The sequence below is a fragment of the Melanaphis sacchari genome, unplaced genomic scaffold (genome assembly GCF_002803265.2).
Source record: "Melanaphis sacchari strain LSU unplaced genomic scaffold, SCAv2.0 Contig51_pilon_pilon, whole genome shotgun sequence".
In the NCBI taxonomy this organism is placed as follows: Eukaryota; Metazoa; Arthropoda; class Insecta; order Hemiptera; family Aphididae; genus Melanaphis; species Melanaphis sacchari.
This window is the reverse complement of record NW_020271353.1, coordinates 31-20,214: the sequence shown is the minus strand read 5'-3', so window position 1 is coordinate 20,214 and position 20,184 is coordinate 31. Positions and strand designations below refer to the sequence as shown.

The 20,184-nt window shown below is 26.0% G+C and overlaps 2 protein-coding genes across 4 annotated transcripts in view; one reads left to right on the top strand and one right to left on the bottom strand.

Moving 5' to 3' along the window:
• LOC112599483 (brother of CDO-like) overlaps positions 1-15,133 on the bottom strand; it is a 54,816-nt gene extending 39,683 nt beyond the window's left edge. For both annotated transcript variants that reach the window (XM_025346406.1, XM_025346405.1), the window contains exons 1-2: positions 14,977-15,133; positions 9,601-9,698 (exon numbers count right to left, since the gene is read on the bottom strand). In XM_025346406.1, coding sequence (XP_025202191.1) covers positions 9,601-9,698; positions 14,977-15,121 — 243 coding nt within the window. In that variant the 5' untranslated portion in view covers positions 15,122-15,133. The remainder of the gene's footprint in view (positions 1-9,600; positions 9,699-14,976) is intronic.
• LOC112599482 lies at positions 216-15,096 on the top strand. Of its 2 annotated transcripts, XM_025346403.1 has the most exons (10): positions 216-367; positions 1,485-1,655; positions 2,112-2,302; positions 3,830-3,980; positions 4,749-4,870; positions 4,927-5,055; positions 6,496-6,561; positions 6,632-6,810; positions 14,836-14,900; positions 15,010-15,096. In XM_025346403.1, the coding sequence occupies exons 1-10, from the start codon at positions 292-294 to the stop codon at positions 15,042-15,044; spliced, it is 1,185 nt and encodes a 394-aa protein (XP_025202188.1). In that variant the 5' UTR covers positions 216-291; the 3' UTR covers positions 15,045-15,096. The 2 variants fall into 2 exon arrangements, with proteins under 2 accessions (XP_025202188.1, XP_025202189.1); XM_025346404.1 differs by lacking the exons at positions 14,836-14,900; positions 15,010-15,096 and adding an exon at positions 8,661-8,703 and having other exon boundaries at positions 217-367.
• Positions 15,134-20,184: the final 5,051 nt, after the last annotated feature.

The following is a 20,184-nucleotide window of genomic DNA, read 5'->3' as shown; positions in this document are numbered from 1 at the left end:
ATAACATGTTTGTATAGTTTTAAAACCGTCAGATAGTTAACCGATGAATATTTTTTTAATAATTGAAATAGGTATATTATACTTTTACTGTAGTATATAAGCGATGGACGTAATTGCTATATTTATTTATTTACACAATTGTAATATTATTATCATTATTCAAAATTAAATGTATGGCGTTGTATATTTATTGGGTCGTTAGTTGTAGTGATTAGATCATTTAAATACTGAAGTTTGACTTCAATGTATTTTTTATTATAACTTAACTAGCGAGAGCTTATAATAATTAAAATGAGTATTTTTATATTGTTTATCTTTTTTTTTCTAAGACATATATGGATTCCAATTAATGCAGATGTTTTGCCAGGTAAATATTTGAAATAAATAAAGTTATATATGATAACAAAATAAATAAAATATCAACGAAAAATACATTAAATATATCGAATTGTATGTTAGATTATGCACTGCAGAATACCACACAATTTGATTGTAAATTGTATTGGTATAACACAAATAAAAAAAATATTTAGTAAACGTATCGTGAGATTGCTAGTAAATAATCTCAAAACTCGATGCACGTTATACTGATTACTTTAGGTCTGATTTGTTTTATTTCCTTCAAAAATGATTTCTTATCAACTATCATATAAAATATTAATCATAATATGATATATATATATATATATATACACACACATATATAATATTTAAAATAGTTGTTGCTTATTATACTAAAAAAAAAAAAATTATAATAATATAAATTTGCATACTTATGTAAACGTGGTTTTAGAGTTGACAACTTTAATAAATTATAATATATATTATATATATATTTATTTCATACGATACTTTGAACAACATAAGTTATATAGCAGTGCGCAACCAGGATTTATTCAAGGGGATGGGGGCAAACATTTTTATTTATCTACTGTTTTTCTGTTCTTTTTCTTAAATAATATATACAAAATGATACTATGGTATAAGTAAAAAATATTCTTCATCGTTGAGTTAGTCACTGAAATGGATAATGTGTTACATTTGAGTTCAATAATAATAAATCCTAAATGGTTAAAATTATATTAATAAAATAAAACTTAAATGATACCGGAAAAGTAAAAAGCCATATGTTATGCTGAGTATAGGAGAACATTTTTTAATCCAATACGTGACACCAATTTAAAAATAAAAAATAAAAATACGCATTATAGTAAAAATAATATTTTATTTCACTACTCAAAATTTAACACCGAAGAGTACCTACAAAAATTATAATATTAAATCTCGTAAAAATTTGATAATGTTACTATAATGTCAAATTGTATGAAAAACCTTGAAATCTAATTTAACTACTTTAAACATTTGTAAATAATCAACTAATTGTATAAAAAAAATTAAAATTATCATTCAATCAACGAATACGCTTAACATAACGCATATCACATACTAATCAATTACTATATAAATTAACTGTTTATTTTCAGTTCTTGGAATATCACCGTGTTTATATTCAGGTAGTTACGATGAAAGTGGAAATTACGGTTTAGTTTCACCAATGCCGATTTCATCTCTACCACTGGAGTGCACATCCTTTATTTATGATGGATTAATATATGTTGATAATTTAGATATTAATCCTAATGCTCAATCACTGGGTAAAGAAAAACTATTATTGAAAACAAATTAATACCTAATTGAATTTATACGAGTATGCAATCAGTGAACAAATAGATACCTAAAATCGCATATTTAAAAAAAAATACTAAGAAAGTAGATTAAGGCAGAGACGTCATTCTTAAAAGAGGAAGAAATTCTTTATTTGATACTATTTATTTCTAATGGACTAGGCTGGTCTGGCTATATAATATAATTTTAAATTTATCTATTAATATAAAATATTAAACACGTACATAAAAATAAAACATCTGCATATTAAAATCAACGAACAGAATAATCTCACCATTAAATTCGTTAGACCCTAAATAATTATTTCAATTAAATTTATTTTTCAATATGTTGTAGAGATTAAGACTGCAAATGTAAACAATATAAGATTGACAATAACTATACCATTTTTTTTTTTCTACAAATTAAAAAGTTTTGTTTTTTAGGTATTATAAGAGGTTTAATGAATTCCGGAAAAAAATATTTTTTATTTTATACTCATGGATCTTTAGAAAATTGGATAAAATCATTAGAAAATTTAGATGTTAACGTTGAAAAGAATAAAATGTTATTATATTTTAATCAGTATTCAGTGACGGGGTTAATACTTAAAGACATAGATTATAATTTTGATTCTGTAAGTATTTACCTATTTAAACTATATTTATAAATTATTATTTTGATAATATTTAGAACTACTTATAGTTAATAAGTAATAGACATTAGCATTATGTTTGAATGATCATAGATTTTATCGCTTATTAAAAAATTTGGTTTTAAATTTAACTGAAAGCAATAGCACATATTTATCTTAGTAAATAGTAATTGCTTTATTTTCAATGAGAATAATGATATTGTAAATATAGGGAAGACAATTAATTATTTTAGCATGTTAAAATTGGTAAATTGTAAGGGATTAATAAAGTCATATTTTAAGTTATAACTATCATCTATACTTGCTCTAGTTGAGCCTATTAATGTACTCGTATTAATTTTGTCCTCGGATTTTTGCGTTATCGAATCCATAACATTTCTAATGCATGATTTTACTATTATCGGTAATTTAGGTATAGGCACTTTTTTTGAGGATACAAACTACTAAATATGTAGTACAGCGAAAAATAGTGGTCTAGAATTTTTAGGATAGATATAAACTAATGATTGCGTTCCGTGTTTTTTTGGCAAATAGCATATTTTGGTGTTTTTTTTTTTTTTTTTTTTTTTTGACAGGAAACACTATTTAGAGCTGTGGAAATGCTTTAATTTTCAGTTTTGAGAGTGATTTCTAATAGAAAATCAGATCTAGTGGTTATTTGGTATAAATAAGAGGAGACGATTCAAAAGTAAAATGTTTTTAGTAATTTGTAAAATAACCCGGAAAAACAGAAATTTTTACAGAAAACCAGAAAGAAAACTAGAATTCAGCAAAAACTATTTCGTATTTTTTTTTATGAGTAATTCAAATCATAGATATTTAAAATGTACATAAAATTTTAAAATTATTTTGGCTCTTTATGATTTTAAGTCATTTTAAATTAAAATTGTTTATTGTTTATTTAAAAAGGAAAAAAATTTAATGAACTGAGATGAATTAAAAACAAGATTAATTGATATTGTATTTTATGTTGTAATTTTGTTTCACTTGCGAATTCGGGTTATAAAGTTAATGTGCTATAAACCTATACTATAATAGCTAACTGTTAATATCATATTAAGTATGACTCTATGATAGAAATATTGAAAATGGTAAATATTAATAGGGCCACAACTCGTATATATAACATACAAAAATCCAAGCAGCACAATTTGGATTACATATTTTTTTTTGGAAGTTATGAACCCAATTAGTATACAGCCGTACTAGGTATATGAAAATTATCATTATTTAAATTATGACATTTTAAAAATAATTAATTTTATTAATTTGCACTATCTATTTATTTACTATACTCTTGCTCTTAATCAATTATATTCTCTTGTTTTATCTACTCTTTACGTAAAATATAATTGATTATTATTTAGTTCAATCCAATACTATGCGAATTTATAGATAACAACAATATTTTTTATACTCAAATATTTTCTTCAATAAAAATGAGCTAGAATAAATAAATTTACATAGTTAATTCAGATAATAAATGTATTATTTTTTATTGTTTTTTAGGGTTTAACTTATCACATTGATGCATATTTCTACAGTAGTTTGAGAGATTACATAAATAATATAAAAAGAACTTTTATTAATTTAAAAGTTGGATTGTATTTAAATGCAAGTAGTATATTATATCATGATAAAAATCCAACAACTCAAGATTGTAAGTAGATTAACAAATTTAATAAATTAATTTTAATCAAAATTTATGGGTTTTTGGAAAAACAATCAGTGACTTAGTATTTTTACAATAAAATCACATGTACAGACAAATTATTATATATATATATATATATATATATATATATATATATATTAATATGATATGTTTTTAATGGTATCTAGTACTCAAAGGTTATACAGTCAAACTTGGTTAACTTGAAGTTGAAGGGACCGGAAAAAAGTTCGAGTTATCCAAATAAAAATTTTTTAAAACAGTACAAAATATATTAATTTCTATGTATTTATTATTAATAAAGTAATGCAACAAAAAATATTTACTATATAATTATATATGAGTTATGTATATGTAATTTTAAAAAGATATTTATTTTTGTTTGAGTTTTGCTGTTGATTGCAGCGTTTGTAGTGAATCGATCTAAACCATTTATCGATAACGATAACACTAATAACTAATAAGTAATGAGCAATGACCTTATTTTCGATATTAAAATGTATATATAGGTACAAAGGGAAATATCAATATTTTATAATATTAATAAAACTCAAAAATTCGAATTATCCACGAAAATATTCGAGTTAAACAAGATTTTTTCACATTGTTTAAATAGGAGATTCTAGGGATCGGAGAAAAAGTTCGAGGTATCGACGATTTCAAGTTAAAGAAGTTTGAGATAACTAAGTTCGACTGTATTATGAAATTATTAAATACTATATCAACAAATAAAAATATTTTTGGTTTGATTGATAGTCGTTGATTTTACTCAATTAAATGGCGCTGTGGACTTTTATATAATTGGATTTGATGGTTTTAATCCATGCAATAAAGATTTTAGAAACGGAACTGTTCCACTTAACGGTTCCCATTCTTTGGTAAAAATATTATGTCCAGTCTTTTAAAAATGATATAATTTTTTTATATTTTGCAGATGACGTTGTCGAAAGCTTTAAATGCTTCATCAATTGATAGGAATAAAGTTTATCTTGAATTATACGCTAATCCTATTATTGATTCATCTGAATCCATCTTACCCATGAGTGGAATAACATATACAAAAGTATAAAAATATTTTAATTTTATTATTATATGATAATAATATTGTTGTTCATGAAAATAATTTTTGATCTAGTTTGTTATAAACAAGAAATATAAAATACGTTTTTAATATTTGGGAAAAACTAAAAAAAAAGCAGAAAACAAAAATATAATTAATATCAATTTTCGATAAAATAAATTTTTGTAGTTGTTTTCCTCGTGAATTATGATAAAATATTATTTATATTCATAAAGTAATTTTAAAATTATATAAGCAATATGAAAAAGGGTTAAATAATGTGAAAACAGTTCAGCCCTCATGTAGTGATTTTTCCTTGAAAAAAAGATATTTAAAAAAAAAAAAACTATTGTTAATAATGATATATATATATATCATTATAAAAAATATTTCAATATATTTAAAAACTATAACATTAACTATACTAATATCATCCTATCAAACGTAACTTTAAGTAAATAAATGTAATCTTCATTTAAAATTATTTGGAATTTATGCACTAAAAAATTGCATATTAAAAATTCAATTAGGTTTTTAAAGTTAAATACATGTAACTGATTAAGGATTAATGCCCCCAATCATGATATAGCAAAGTGAATTCCCGGTTTTTTTTCTTTTTTTGTTTTACACTATTACTCAAATTCTATTTTTTAGAATATTTATGTATAATTAAGGATTATATTTTGATTTAGTTAGATTTGATATAATATTTGAGAAGTTTTACTTTTTATTAGAGCATACAAAAAGGAGGCTAGGTTAGATATACTTTTTTCTCGGCATCTTTTAAGCGTCGGAGTACGAAGGTTAATAATAAAAATATTCAAATTCCTTCATATAAATTTATTTTTTAAGTGTCGACATTCGACGTGACATAGCAGAGTTGGACGATGATTTAGTTATTAAATGTTTAATATTTTCATTATTAAATATTCATTGTTAATTGTTACCTAACTGTTTAATGTCGTAGATACAGCTAATATGCCTACTTGTAGTTGCTAGAATGTTTTTATTTCAATACTGAAAACTGTAAATTTAGTAAACTTTTGTGATTATTTTATTTTATCATATCCTGTTATGACGATTGAGTGGTAACGGTATTAATTTATATTTGATTTCGAAAAACTTTGGGATGACTCTAGATTTTATTCGAACCCATTCAATGATAGTGTAAAATCTTAAATCTTAACTTAGATACATGTAACCGATAACTGTTTAATTTTACCTAGAGCTTCCTTGATTTTTTTTAATATTTGTATTTTTTTAAATTAAATAAGATAAATCAATTAGTTATGTACTATTAAAATATCAAAATAAATTTAAATAAACCACTAGTGTAAATTATATTTATATATTGATATTTTACACATTGAATTAACAATGTATTATTTTTAAGAATATTAAAATAATCGTAATATTTCATAAAAAATATTTTAAAAATTACAGCTTTGTGAAGATTCTAAGAAAAAAAATGAATGGTGTGCAGATAATTCGGATTCATTCTATGAAAAAGTTATACTTTATACAATTTAATAAGATATTAAGTATACACATTTTAAATATTATTATTTTTAATCTATAGGCGAAGTTTGCTAAAGAAACAATAAAAGCACAAGGAATCGTAACGAAGTATATTGATAGAATTGATCCTACTGGAGCCTGCAATTGTGATTCCAAGAATCAATTCATAACATTTAAAATGATTTTACGTGGCTTTAAACTTGAAGATCCTATTACAGATTGTACAGCATTAAATAAAATGTAAGCGTATGAAAATAGTAAATCAAATAAAGTAAATTCAAATACTAATAATTGTTCAAGTCAATCTTCAAATTACCTTTTATCGTAATTTTTAAAATGTTTATTAAGGCTTTATCTTTTGAGTATATCATAACTGACCTGCGATATTCAAATTTAAAGACCACCTAAAACCTCTAACATTACTCTAAGAATTTCATTCATTCCAATCCATAAACTTACGTAACATCATAGGCGCTCCATGTTTTGTCAGTAATTAGTCTCTAGACAACGATCTAAAACTTCACTTCTCAAACAAGATTCTCAATGTTTCGATCTTATGAAAAATTATAGTAAGCCATAACTTATCACCCAAATAACGTTCTTTTTCTAACATAATCAATCTACTACGTCGTTTAAAACGTTATTTTTCAAAAGATATATTAAACAATTAATTTTAATTGATGATTTTTTGATATCATAGTTGTGTCACTAAATACTATCATTTATAAAGCTTTCATGTTCATATCATACATTTGTAAAATTTATTTATATAAACAATGTATAAAGATTTTAAATATTCTATAATAAAAAAAAAGTACAATATGAATTACACATTGTATCATAAAATGTGCATTTTTATGTATATCTTTGTCAAAAATAATTTTTTCTATGTCTATAGTTTTCTATGAATCTTGTTTAATATATTCACAGATATCGTAAATTTATAATATATCTATTTTCTTAAAATGTTTTATAAAAATTACAATTGAGTTTTAATTCTTAAAACTTTCACAAAGTAGGGAGAAATACAAAAACTAACACAATAATCCAAAATATTTTAAAACGATAGTTTTGACATTTTGAAAAGATAATTCATAAAAGTAGAAACAAAAGTAATTAGTAGGTAGTACATAAAGAACTGAAAACTAAAAAAAAAACTGTGGCCCACCGTTGTCTAAGACTACTACGGTATCCGTGGCATGTGCCCATAATTAGTCAATTTAAATTAAATTTATAAGTGATTTAATTTGATACAAATATGTAAAACTTTTATCTATTATTATTACTTTATATTTTTATTTTAAAGCGGGTAATTTAATATTTTCTATCTTGGCTAAGTTCATGTCATGAAAATAATACATATGTGGTGAATACTTAATAAATAAATAGTTAAAAACTAGTGTGATATTTTGATACATTTTTTTTGATTATTATTGTAAGTCTAATTTATTGAAACATTTTTGGAATTTTTAAATGTACTTATAGACCGTAGTTTGTCGCAGTGATAAGAACTTTTATTTTGTTTTGTTTTTTTTTTTTTTATGATAATTCTACTTTTATACTGTAAATTATTTAATGAATATAATTATAAAAAAAAAAAAAAAAAAAAAATGATGAGAGTTTCTAATTCAAAATTCAAATAAGCAAATTAAAGCGGCTTTTGAACTTTTTATATTAAGGATAGTTCTTAAAAATAGTTTCATAAAAATATTTGTAATATCGGATTTAGTATTTATTACACTAGAATCAATTGTATGAAGCATAAAATATTGATAAATTAATATAAACTACTAGAAATTTTCAAATCACCATAGTTCTCAAATTTTTCTAATTTTTATCATGAACCAATTATCTTTGGTTCACAAAGGCAAATAACTCAAAAACTACTCATTCGAATTCGGACATTAACACGTCAAAATTTGTCAGTAAAACTATCCACTAAACAATTTACTTCATAAAAGGGGGATTGTAAATTTTTATTAGAAAAACAAAGAAGTTTGTATCTTAATAGAATACTCTTCAAATAGTACATAAAATGCCAAGAATTTTAAACTATGGTCTTAAATTAAGAATATTTAAATTTTTTTCAGGAATCAAAATCACTTGACGAATAATTAGGTAACTAAAGAAAAAAGAGGGGGTAAGCAGCATGCTTGGTATAGTGAACGAAAAGATCATAGGTAAAAATTAAAACTTTTTTGAAAATTCAGATATATCAGGTCGTTATGACGGTAAGATTGACTTCATAAACATATTTGGTTCATAATAAAAACTAGGTGATACTAATACCATATACTAATACTAATACTACTACTTCAGTCTACTGCTACTATAATGGGAGCACTACTACTATACACACGTTTTCCACTTTGATGGGCTCGGTGTGTATTCACCGTAATTTGTCGGCCGACCTAATGACTTCCGTGGCCTGCCGCCACGCGCGAGGAACGTAATAATTATTACACTAGCGGTTGTCCGTCGGCGAAACGCGGTAGATCGCACAAAAACGTGCCGAGGAAACGTAGTATAACGGCGAATTACGAATGACCGCAATTTAGGTGTAATTTTCAATTTACAGAGTTTCCGTGGTAAACATATAATCGTACTATACCAACTGCTGCCGTCCTACCGCGATAATAATAATTTTGATCTCTCGCCGCTGCAGTGTATAAGTTTCCTTCCTGGATCCTTTGCTGCGCCCCAACAAACGACGGTAAAATATATTTTATCCCTCGCTTGACCAGCTCCTTCCTCCCCCCTCGCATTGTTAGGAAGTTATTCATTGTTTCAAACTAAAAAACATTCTTCGCTAATCTGTTAGGTGTAATGCGCCCGTTGAAAACTTAAGGTTCGCTATAGAAAACGATATTAATGGTAGATTGTTTGTATTTTACGTTAGTACATTTACTGTAGTGAGAAAATCGATTACTATGTGGTAACGGATTTATTAAGCTATACAGACGTTAAGAAGTGAAATCGAATTGGAATCATAAATCAAATGTTAAATGAAAAAAAAAAAAATTAACTTACGTCAGCTTTGGGCTCTGCGTGTACTATACAGACAATTTCGGTTTCTTGTCCTTCCACTGTGAATACAATAGACTGCTCTTCTTTAACTTCCGGAGGATCTAAAAAATTCCAAAATCATAATCTAAATAAAGTCAAATATATGTTATAAAATAAATACATTTGTGAAGTATTTATGATATTATATGTACCTAGATATTAACTATTAAACCATATATTATAAAATTGTATTTGTTTAGCATTTTACTAGACATTTTAATAAGTCAAAATTGAAATTTAGTTGTTATTTTATGAATTGTCATAAAATTTATAAAATCCTTGTACATCTTAACATATTACAAGTAGTAGGCACTAATAATATTATGAATACTTATATACTTATAATATTTTTTAGTTATATTATTAAAATACAAATCAGTGTTGCGTTTTGTACGAGAACAGCACAACTCCTTGCTAGTTACGCAAAGTATGTTGTTTGTAATTTATTTATGGAGGAGGTTAGGTTTAATCTCAGAATAGGACGCGAGAATAGAAACTTATATTTTTATTAGGAACTTAACAAAAGTACACTGTACATCATCTCTGATAAAACATATCAAAATAAGGAACAATTATTTCTCGTTAAAATATTAAAGACGCGTTGTTCAATGTAACCATCATTGTATAGAGTGATTCACCAAGCATGCTCACTTATTTTTGGAACTTTTAAACATAATATGTTCATTTTAATAGGTCTATAAGATAATATATGGGCTATGGTGATTCGAAAATTTCATTAATTAATATTAATCGAAAATTTATAATAATTTCAAAACTATTTTTAAGAAATATTATCCTTAGCATAATAACTATATTATTTTAATAATTGAGAAACTACTCGATTCTTCAGGTTCATGAATCATCTAGTATAACTACATGTTGTGAGCACGACAAAGTACAATATTATATATATATATATATATATATATACATTAAATATTTTGTGGTACGCGTGATGTTTATCTTTCCGTTGTATACATAACTCGTACTGATATAAAATAATATATATTATATACATGTGTAAAATAAACCATACATAATGTATATTATATAGAAATATATTCTATATTGAATGATACTGTTTTGTCGTTAGATGACGATTGCGTTTCCTCGATACAGGGTCGGCATTCGATCTCGCTGTCGAAAACCTTAATCAGATAAACCTCGTTGCGATGTATATTCGGTCGAGTTGCAGGCCAAGTTGAGGGTCGGATTGGGATGTGACGAGAAAACGACTTATATATATATATATATATATATATATATATAAATACGGTAGTATCGATGAGAGACGGACGTAGAGTGTGCTCTCCAAATTTTGCGCAAACACACAAACTTTACCTCTGTGTGCCTCGATACCCCTCGGCTCGGCTACAATGATTCACGTGCGCGCAATACAATTTAGAAGTCCTGTACTGCACACTTTCCCCCCGTCGAATTGTACACATATACACACACGACATAGTCTATAATCACGTTATCCTTGTCGTCGTCGTTGTCGTCGTTGGCGAACGATACGACGGCGACACTGGCGGCGGAGTAAACAAACGCGCGCACACGATCGGGCGCGCGGATAACCCTATTTTAACAAAATGTCGATTTGGAAAAAATACAAAATAATTTATATATATATATTGTTCGTCTTTATTTTTTATTTATTTATTTATTTGGTTTTTTTTTTTTTAGTATGTGTATGTTATATTTTTGTTTGGAGGCAAGAGCAATCGATTCGAAAGGGAGAGTTGCTAGAAATTTAAAGAGAACGTTAACGAACTCTTATTGTTTGGAAACAACGGACCACATGATTTTTATAAGAGTATAGATATTAACATTGTTGATTTCATTGGCGTGTGTTTTTTCTCCATCCGTTTCCGTTCGATTTTCTTTGTGAAGTAGCAAAAGAAAATAAGAATAACGATAAATGCCTGCTGGCGTACATTTTCCAGAATAAACAGACGCCGCTAGCATATTTGAGCCCATACGGGTTTTCGAATGCGCTTTTCTACTTTTCTAAAAACGTCGGGGGAAAAAATTAATTCTCTCTTGCGATATTATTTTCTTTACATCTTTTTATCCCCCATGTCCTTTTATATTCTCGAAAACCGACAGTGACGCCTTTTTCTTTACGTTACTATGCATAAATATATTATATGCATAGGAGTTTTTTTTTCTTGGGCTATACAAATAAATGTATTATAAAAATCCGTGTGCATGCGTTCGCATATACTGTCTTCACATCGTCCCAATATAGTTGCAAGCAACGATTCGCTATTTTCGGCTTTCAGAACGCGATTACAAATATTTTTTTGAACACTGTCCACCCACATAATGGTTGTGTGGGCGTGTGAGTGTGTAAGTGTATATACGTTAAAACATTAAATGTCAAATATAACGAAACAAATAAAACACGCCACAATTTATTCAAGTGTTAACTGGACAGTTTACGTACGCGGGTGGTGACTTTTATAATATGTACAGATTAAATAATAAATATTGTGTTAATCTTTTGTTGCATATAACTGTTTGTGCGCTAAAGTGATTTTTTTTAAAAAAAAGATTTTTATTTTTGTCTTAAGTCAAATATATCAAAAATTCTCGAAAGTATAGATTTAAACTAGATGAAAGTAGAACGCGAATAATATTATACATTTATACAAATTATATGATATGCGAGTACTGCGATGTTTTCGATCCCTCATGAATAACAAGACCATACATGATGTTTTGATAATTTTCAAGTTAACGATTTTCCTCACGTCAACCATAAACGTTTTTAGCCAATTTTTTTTCGTTTTTGTTTTCGTACATTAGATAACACTGTTTTAAAAGAACAACGAATTTTGTACAACGATAACGCGACTATGTACGTAATATTTATATTTTTAGTGAACGCCATGACGTCAAAAATGAGTTATTATTATTATTTTTTTGTTGTTATTCAAACGTTTAGGGTGCGTATACATTTTGCGACGAGTCTAATAGCCGCGTAAAGTTGCGTATTATAGGTAGACACCCCCCGGACGGACGTCAAGTGCTTGTTGCATATTTTATCGGGCGGTATACACCTAGCCAAGCGTATTCACCATAGCCAAATCCTTATGAATTTTTATTAGTGACGGATTTTCTCGGCACACGTGTCTTGTCGCATTTCTGTTACGAGATGCGTTCTCACGCCAATGATTCCATTATCCGCCGACTTCGTGTATAATTAATATTGGTAACAATGGAAAAGTTTAATTGCCTTGTTCGGGGTACGCCGAAAATACCCGTTTCCTTCCCGGAGTACAATAGAAATTACAATAAATAAATACGCCTCTACCGTGAACTCAATGAAATTTCACCATGAATCAAATATATTTTATTAAAATAGCACGCGCGGTATAATTGCTACTCCATAACTCACATTATAATAAGTATACTTTTGTATCCGGCAGAAAATAATCGAATCACGGCATACAGTATAACTATTGAATTTAATGTCAGTAAATTTAAATATAACTATTATTTTAGAGGGATGTTAAGGCGTAGGCCAAAAATATTTTTAAATTATCTTCACAACGATAACAAAATACGCGAGTACGTGACGAACAGAGTATAATAATATTATGTGCACGAAAAAATGACGTTATTCTGTGCAACAGTGTACAAAAACTTAAAAGAAATTATTTTATTTAAAATATTCCATTTAGAATACTACGGTATTTAACTTTTCAGTATGGGTTTTTAATAAAAACGATAATTTATTGTAAGATAGAAATGTGTACGCGTGTATATGCATAATATAATATAACATGTTGACAATTGAATTAGCTGTGATTATCAAATTGTATGTGTGATGAAATTCAACGTGATCCATTTATATACATAAACCTAATCTGGCCAATCTAATAATAAAATATATTTTCCACTTCTTTCTGTTATGATTAATTCTTTCGAGATATTTTGTTATATTCAATATAAAGAAGAAGAGAACGTTTTTAAATTCGAACAAACGCGTGTTTCAAAACTTAATATTTTAATACATAGCATATTTGAATAATAAAATAACTTACAATATTAAATTATAACGAGAAGAAAATAATCATCAAAACAAATTAAAATATGTCAAATGTTATTTAATATTTTGTATCATAAGAATAAAATATTTTAATAATGATTAAAAAATTAAACAACGAGGTTAAGCCAAAAAAATTGAAAAAGATTGGAGAATTATAATATGATGGGGATGTAAATATGTAATGTAAAAAAGAAAAACATTGGATCGATATAATGCGTGAATTAAAATTAGTTGAGAATGTAACGACTAAAATCACACATGGCTTCATTGTGTGTAATTAGTAGTGGAATAAAGATCGATTAGAGGTATGAGGGAAGAACATTGTGAATTTTGATATAGCTAGTATGAGCTATATAATTGTATAGTTTAATAGGGCAATAAATTAAATGCGCGTAGATACACTAAATTTGATTTTATGATACATTATTATTCCGAAAAATAAAATAATATTCCTAAAAACCAAATTGTATAATATTTTAATTAAAAAAAAAAAAACTAAACTAGTATTTACACAACATTTTACGTAAAATTAATTGTACTAATGCTCTTACAGCCAAAATTTATTTTAGTTCAATAATTACAAAAAATATACATATTTATATATTTTATTAAAATTTGAATATACTACCAATTGATATGATATAAACATTGTATAAGTGAATTAAATAATATTTATTCGATAAATCGTGTATTTATTTTTGTATTTTTATTTACAATAAATAACTTTAACTATAAGCAGGTAAAGTATGAAAAGCTACTTTTTTTTAGGACAAATACTCAAATGAACAAAGTTAAAATATGAAACTTAGATTTAGTTTATTATTACTTTCTGATAAATACTGTCTTCACATTTAATATTTTTCTATCAATATTTAATGTTCTATAAGTTCTTACATTTTTAAATAAATTCGAAAATATTTGTTAATATTTAATTAATATGTCTTATATGCACTCTTATTATCAATAAAATCACCTAAATTAAAAACTAATAATTAGTTATTAAATCTAAATTCAGATTTCGTAAAAAATAATTGAAAACCTTATTATACCTTATTAAACCTTATTATTATATTCTTACATATTTAATGTAATACCTATAATTCATACTACATAAATAATTAATAATTTAATTTTTCTTATAGATGTTATTTAAATAATCAGAATTTATCAGTAGATAGTAGGACACATAGTGCTCTAATTCTGACAAGTACGTTTATATATAGTTATTTTATATTTTTATATAACATCGATATTATATTATTATATAGTAGTACGATACTTACATAGTATATTTAAATCGATTTCTTCGTTCACAGTTGTTCCGATATTATTTGAGGCAGTGCAGATGTAAACTCCATCGGCTTGTCTTCGAACAGAGTCAATTGTGTACGAGTTTCCAACAAATGTCTTTTCGCCATTTGGCAACATATTGTTCTGAAAAACAACCAAACAAATTAAGTGAAATTTAGGATTATAGGAATCTGGTTTATCAAAATGCCGGGCTTGTTATAATTGTAATGTGTTGTTGAACGCGTGATTAACGATAAAATATAATCATTATTTATATTCAAAAAATAATTTTAATTAGAGCTTAGTCTGCTATAATGATAAACGGTTACAAGTTATAACTTACAACATCCTCAGGATCCCATAATTTGTTAAATCTATTCTCTGAATTAATTTCAACAAATTGATTTTTATTGTATTTTTTAAAACCTTACTTGTTTATATTAATTATTAACTATTTTCACGGTTATTGGTTGTTTATAAAGTGTACATTAAATTTATTTCACTTTTAATCGATGTAAAAATAGGTATCTACTTGAAACATCGATAGTTTTATAAAAGCTACAAGTGTAAATATACATAGACAAAATTCATAATTTTTAAACCAATACATATTTGGCTTTGCTTAAAGTTTAAAATAATATATGTTATTTATGAGAGTAAAATATAAAATGTTTTTATTATCGTTTAAGTTTTAAATTTAATAATATACTATTGTATCAAGAAAGAAATTTAAAATTACTTTTCTACGTTCAATCTACCGTGTTTACTGTGTAGGTAACTATATAGTTAATGAAAAATTTAAAAATAATAATAAAGTCGCAGTAAAGTAGATTATGTAACAATAAAAATTATCAAATGGGTATAGGATGGTCGAGACCATTTGTTTTTTGGTAGTTTATAATTTCAAGAAAAAGTGCTTATATATAGCTGTTATATTTAGAGGTTTTTCTAAAAACAATTTTAAATTATCATCTCATTTAAAAGAATTGAAATTGAAAAACTTGTGAAATTTACATCATACCCGGTTTATTTATTCACGAAGGACAAAGATGTTTTATATCAACTTTTTTTTCTTTATAATATCAGTACAATTTGTAATTTAATTTTTGAACTCAAACATCTTTTTTTACATAGTTATCAAAGTGAATATTTAAAACCCTCGTTGGTGATATTGCAAAAGTTAAATTTGATTTATTGTATTAGGTATAATAATTACTTTCATAGAGTAGCTTTAGTTGTTTCAAAGTCCACAAGAAGGGACTATACTAAAATTGAATTTTTGTCTTCAATCCGTGTAAATTGGAGTGCAAAATAATATCTTGTACCTTTTTATACTATAAAAAGTCTCCCACCAGCGATTCATAATATATAGTCACGTCATTAGATCAGTATACACTATAGTATAGTGACTATACAATAATAAACATTAATTTAATTATTATGATTATAATATAATCATATTACATTTATTATAATATTTTCGATTTTCGGATCTAAAGTCAATATTATTCACTAGCGCGGTATAACGGAACAATACATTTTTGTATTCAATTGTTTATTTTATTTTTATTTGTCGTTGTTGTTGTTGAACGCAAAAGCAAAACAAATGCCATCGTTACACAAAATAAATCCTATTATCATTTTAATTTACAATGGGAAAATTGATATTTTACGAGTATGGTATCATAATTAATTGCATCGTATTCCATTCGTGCTTATAAAATAAATAAATTAAACATATTTTATATTTAATTAAGCACGGCTGTAAATAATAACTAAATTATATAATCATATGTTCGCTGGTCAGAATAATAGTTATAAAATATTACAATGATCGTTAATGGGGTAAATAAAATATGTTTTGCGCGTATGGACAATAATATACACAATAATATAGTGTAATAACTATTATATTAATACAACGCAAATGTTTTTGTGTTATGCATGCAATATAAAAAGTAAAAACAAGTAATAGGCACTACACACGTAAACGTACACGCAAAAATGATGAAAAGTACTAACTCAAAATTATAATTCTAAACGCAGTATTTATATGATATTTGAGAATTCGTTTATTATTTTACCGAAAATTTAAAGTGTACATTCGTATTTCACATTTAACGTTTGTAAAGTTTAATATAACCGTTCATTTATAAATGAAACGATACGAGCCCAATGCCTATGATTCATGTAGCGTCGACTATTTAACTTAATTTTTATCATCAGAAAAAATGATTTGGATTTTTGATAGTTGCAATCTTGACATATTTAAACCTATAACCTACATTGTTCATGCGTGTGAACCAAACAATATGAATATTTATAGGAATTATTATTATAACAGAATACAACAACGTGTATTAATTTATGTTTACACTGTTTATAGTATAAAAAGTATATTCTAAAGCCGTAATATCTTTGATTTTATTATACATATGTGTGTCGTATTTCGTATTGAGTTCAACATCGGAATACATTAATGGAAACATTTTTAAAAGGTTTTATCTTTTTATGTCTACTCTACATTCACATTTTTTCATGCTCAGACAAATAGGGTTTCTGTCAAATTTTCAGTTCTATGTCCTTGGTGTTGAATTGTATCAAATGTTCCCAGTAAATCATTCATAATAATAATATGTAGCTGACGGAAACTTGTGTGAAATGAAATACTTAATGCGTTGTAAACATGTTTATTCTATGTGTATACAGCGCTTTAAGTTTTTGAACACACACACATAAATAACGCAGAGAGCAACGAGAGTCTGCTGTATAATGGAAACAGTTGACTAACATTAAGATTTCAGATATATCATAATAAACGCGCAATGCGTCGAGTTACATATATGAAAAAAATCACGTTATTTGCGATTTAAAGTCACATTTCTTAAAAAGTTATAGAATCCTATTTTTTGTTATTGTTGTAATTTTCGTGTATTTAAAATAAAGAATAAAGTTAATTCAGAATTATCCATTTAGGAGGAAGTTACTATACAAGACTGTATAGTAATTTGCGAAACATAAATATACCAAAACTCTACGCTCTTGCTTAATTTGCATAATAAAGCATATTCGTTTGCAAAATAAAATAAAAAAATAAAAAATAGTAATAGTAATAATAATCATTATTTATCGTTTAAAAATATATAAAAAAACACTTCGATACTTATATACAGCCACATAGGCATAATGTAAAATATTGAAGAAAGTTAATATAGTTTTGAAAATTTTTACATTATATTGACTGTCCAAAAAAAACTGTTGTCGGTTGATGGTATTCTAGGTCTAATTTCATTGATTAAAAATAAAATTTGTCGATGAATTACCAGTTGAATTATGCCCGAGATAGCATTCAGCCAATAAAAATGAAAAAAAAAAAATTACTAGAAAATGATGAGCCAGAAAAGCATCAATACAATAATAGTTTATCCAATGTGAACGCAAGCCTATAAAATGGACTGTTTATATACATATGAAAATCAAATTGATAATATTATATAAATTTATTTTAGTTTTGAGAGAAAAAAAATATTTTAGATGGCCATATGGCTGTACAAGATATCAATTGGAATAATAATTGAATTTAACAATAAAATATATCATACATGACCTTATTTTATTGCAAATCGATATCAGGCACATCGTCTAAAATATCTAGATGTACAAATATAGATTGTATGATAACGCATACAATATCCGGTAAACAATTACGTATATGATTAGTTTGTAATGTTTAAGTTGATAAAGATTATATAAGTATAGTTTTGAATTCATTGCCTTGTCAATACTTGAATGTTTGAAAAGCGATTATATAATATAAATAAATTTAAAAAAAAAAAACAAAGATTAAAGATTAAAGACAGATTTAATAAATAATGTTTTTTTTGAATATATTATTTAGTAATTAGTTTTTAATTAATTATAATAATTTAATCTTTTTAAACGTAAGTCATATGTGATCGCAGAGTACTTATTTTTTTATTCAACGCTCTCATATCTATACACGCAACACATTTACATTAGTTAACTGGCGTAGTTCAACATGTACCTATTTTACACAATATCTCAAATAGTACGAAAATTGTGTTATATAAACTCAAAATTTTTTTGATTTATTCTCAAATGATAATACTTGTGAATGCCGTTAGTACTATTGAATCTTGTATATTAAAAAATTAAGTATAGTAGCCTAATGTGGCGCAGTGATTAGCCTCAGTTACTAACGTGTTCTGAGGTTAAGCATTGGCCGGTGTCGCTAGATCTTGGATGGGTGACCATCCGATTTTTTGGTGACAAATCCATGTCACACAGCATGTGTTTCATAATTTTACAAAATTCTCAAAGCCACCTACACTTTACAGCTAATGCCTTTTGCCAAGCTTAGATAATAATAATAAACAAATGAAGTATGGTGACTAATAATTATTATTATTTTTCTGATTGATTATTTTTCCAGAGTAAGATAATTAATAATACATTGTTAACACATTTCAACACTCAGAGATTTGGACTAAAGTTTTCAAGTGTTCGTTCTATATACCCTGAGTTCCATTCAACAGTTTGAATGGTACAAGATAATATCATCGAAAATATAGATAAAGAGGATAAAACACACCTTTCGTTTTATACAAAACATATCTTTCAATGCCTGTTGTACCTATATGTACCAGGTACTTAACTTTGTTTTGTTTAATACTAACGGCGATGATGGTATATAGGACATACGTAATGCAGCACGTGTAGGTCAATTTGAATGAGAAAATAATTTAAAAATTGTCTCTGCATTTATTAAAGGTGCATTTGACACTTTATCATGCATGAAAAAGACTAAAATGAATATGGACTTACTTCAAATGGTTTAGGATAATATATCTAAAAAACAGTAAAGATTCTTATTGCCTTAATTTAGCACAACGTTTTATAAACACATTTTATATAATGGTTACTGAATGCTGTGACCTATTTTAACACATGAATGAAAATTCAAAATTGCTTAAATTATATTTTAACAACTTTGTGATAACACACTTTCGCCATTTAAAGATACAGAGCATCACAAACTGCTATTTTAAATCCTAGTTTTCAAACTAGGTTAGGGTTATATTATGACCGTGAATTATTCTATTCGAACATTATTTTTATGATACATGTAACATGTAGATATATATATATTATACATATATATTACCTACGTTGTTTATCCG

Excerpts from the sequence above, each read along its gene's own strand:
- LOC112599482 (XM_025346403.1), top strand. The coding sequence starts at position 292 with ATGAGTATTTTTATATTGTTTATCTTTTTTTTTCTAAGACATATATGG. Across the intron at positions 2,303-3,829 it reads TAGATTATAATTTTGATTCT|GGTTTAACTTATCACATTGA; the intron begins GTAAGTATTTAC and ends ATTGTTTTTTAG. Across the intron at positions 14,901-15,009 it reads TAGTGCTCTAATTCTGACAA|TTGTTCCGATATTATTTGAG; the intron begins GTACGTTTATAT and ends CTTCGTTCACAG.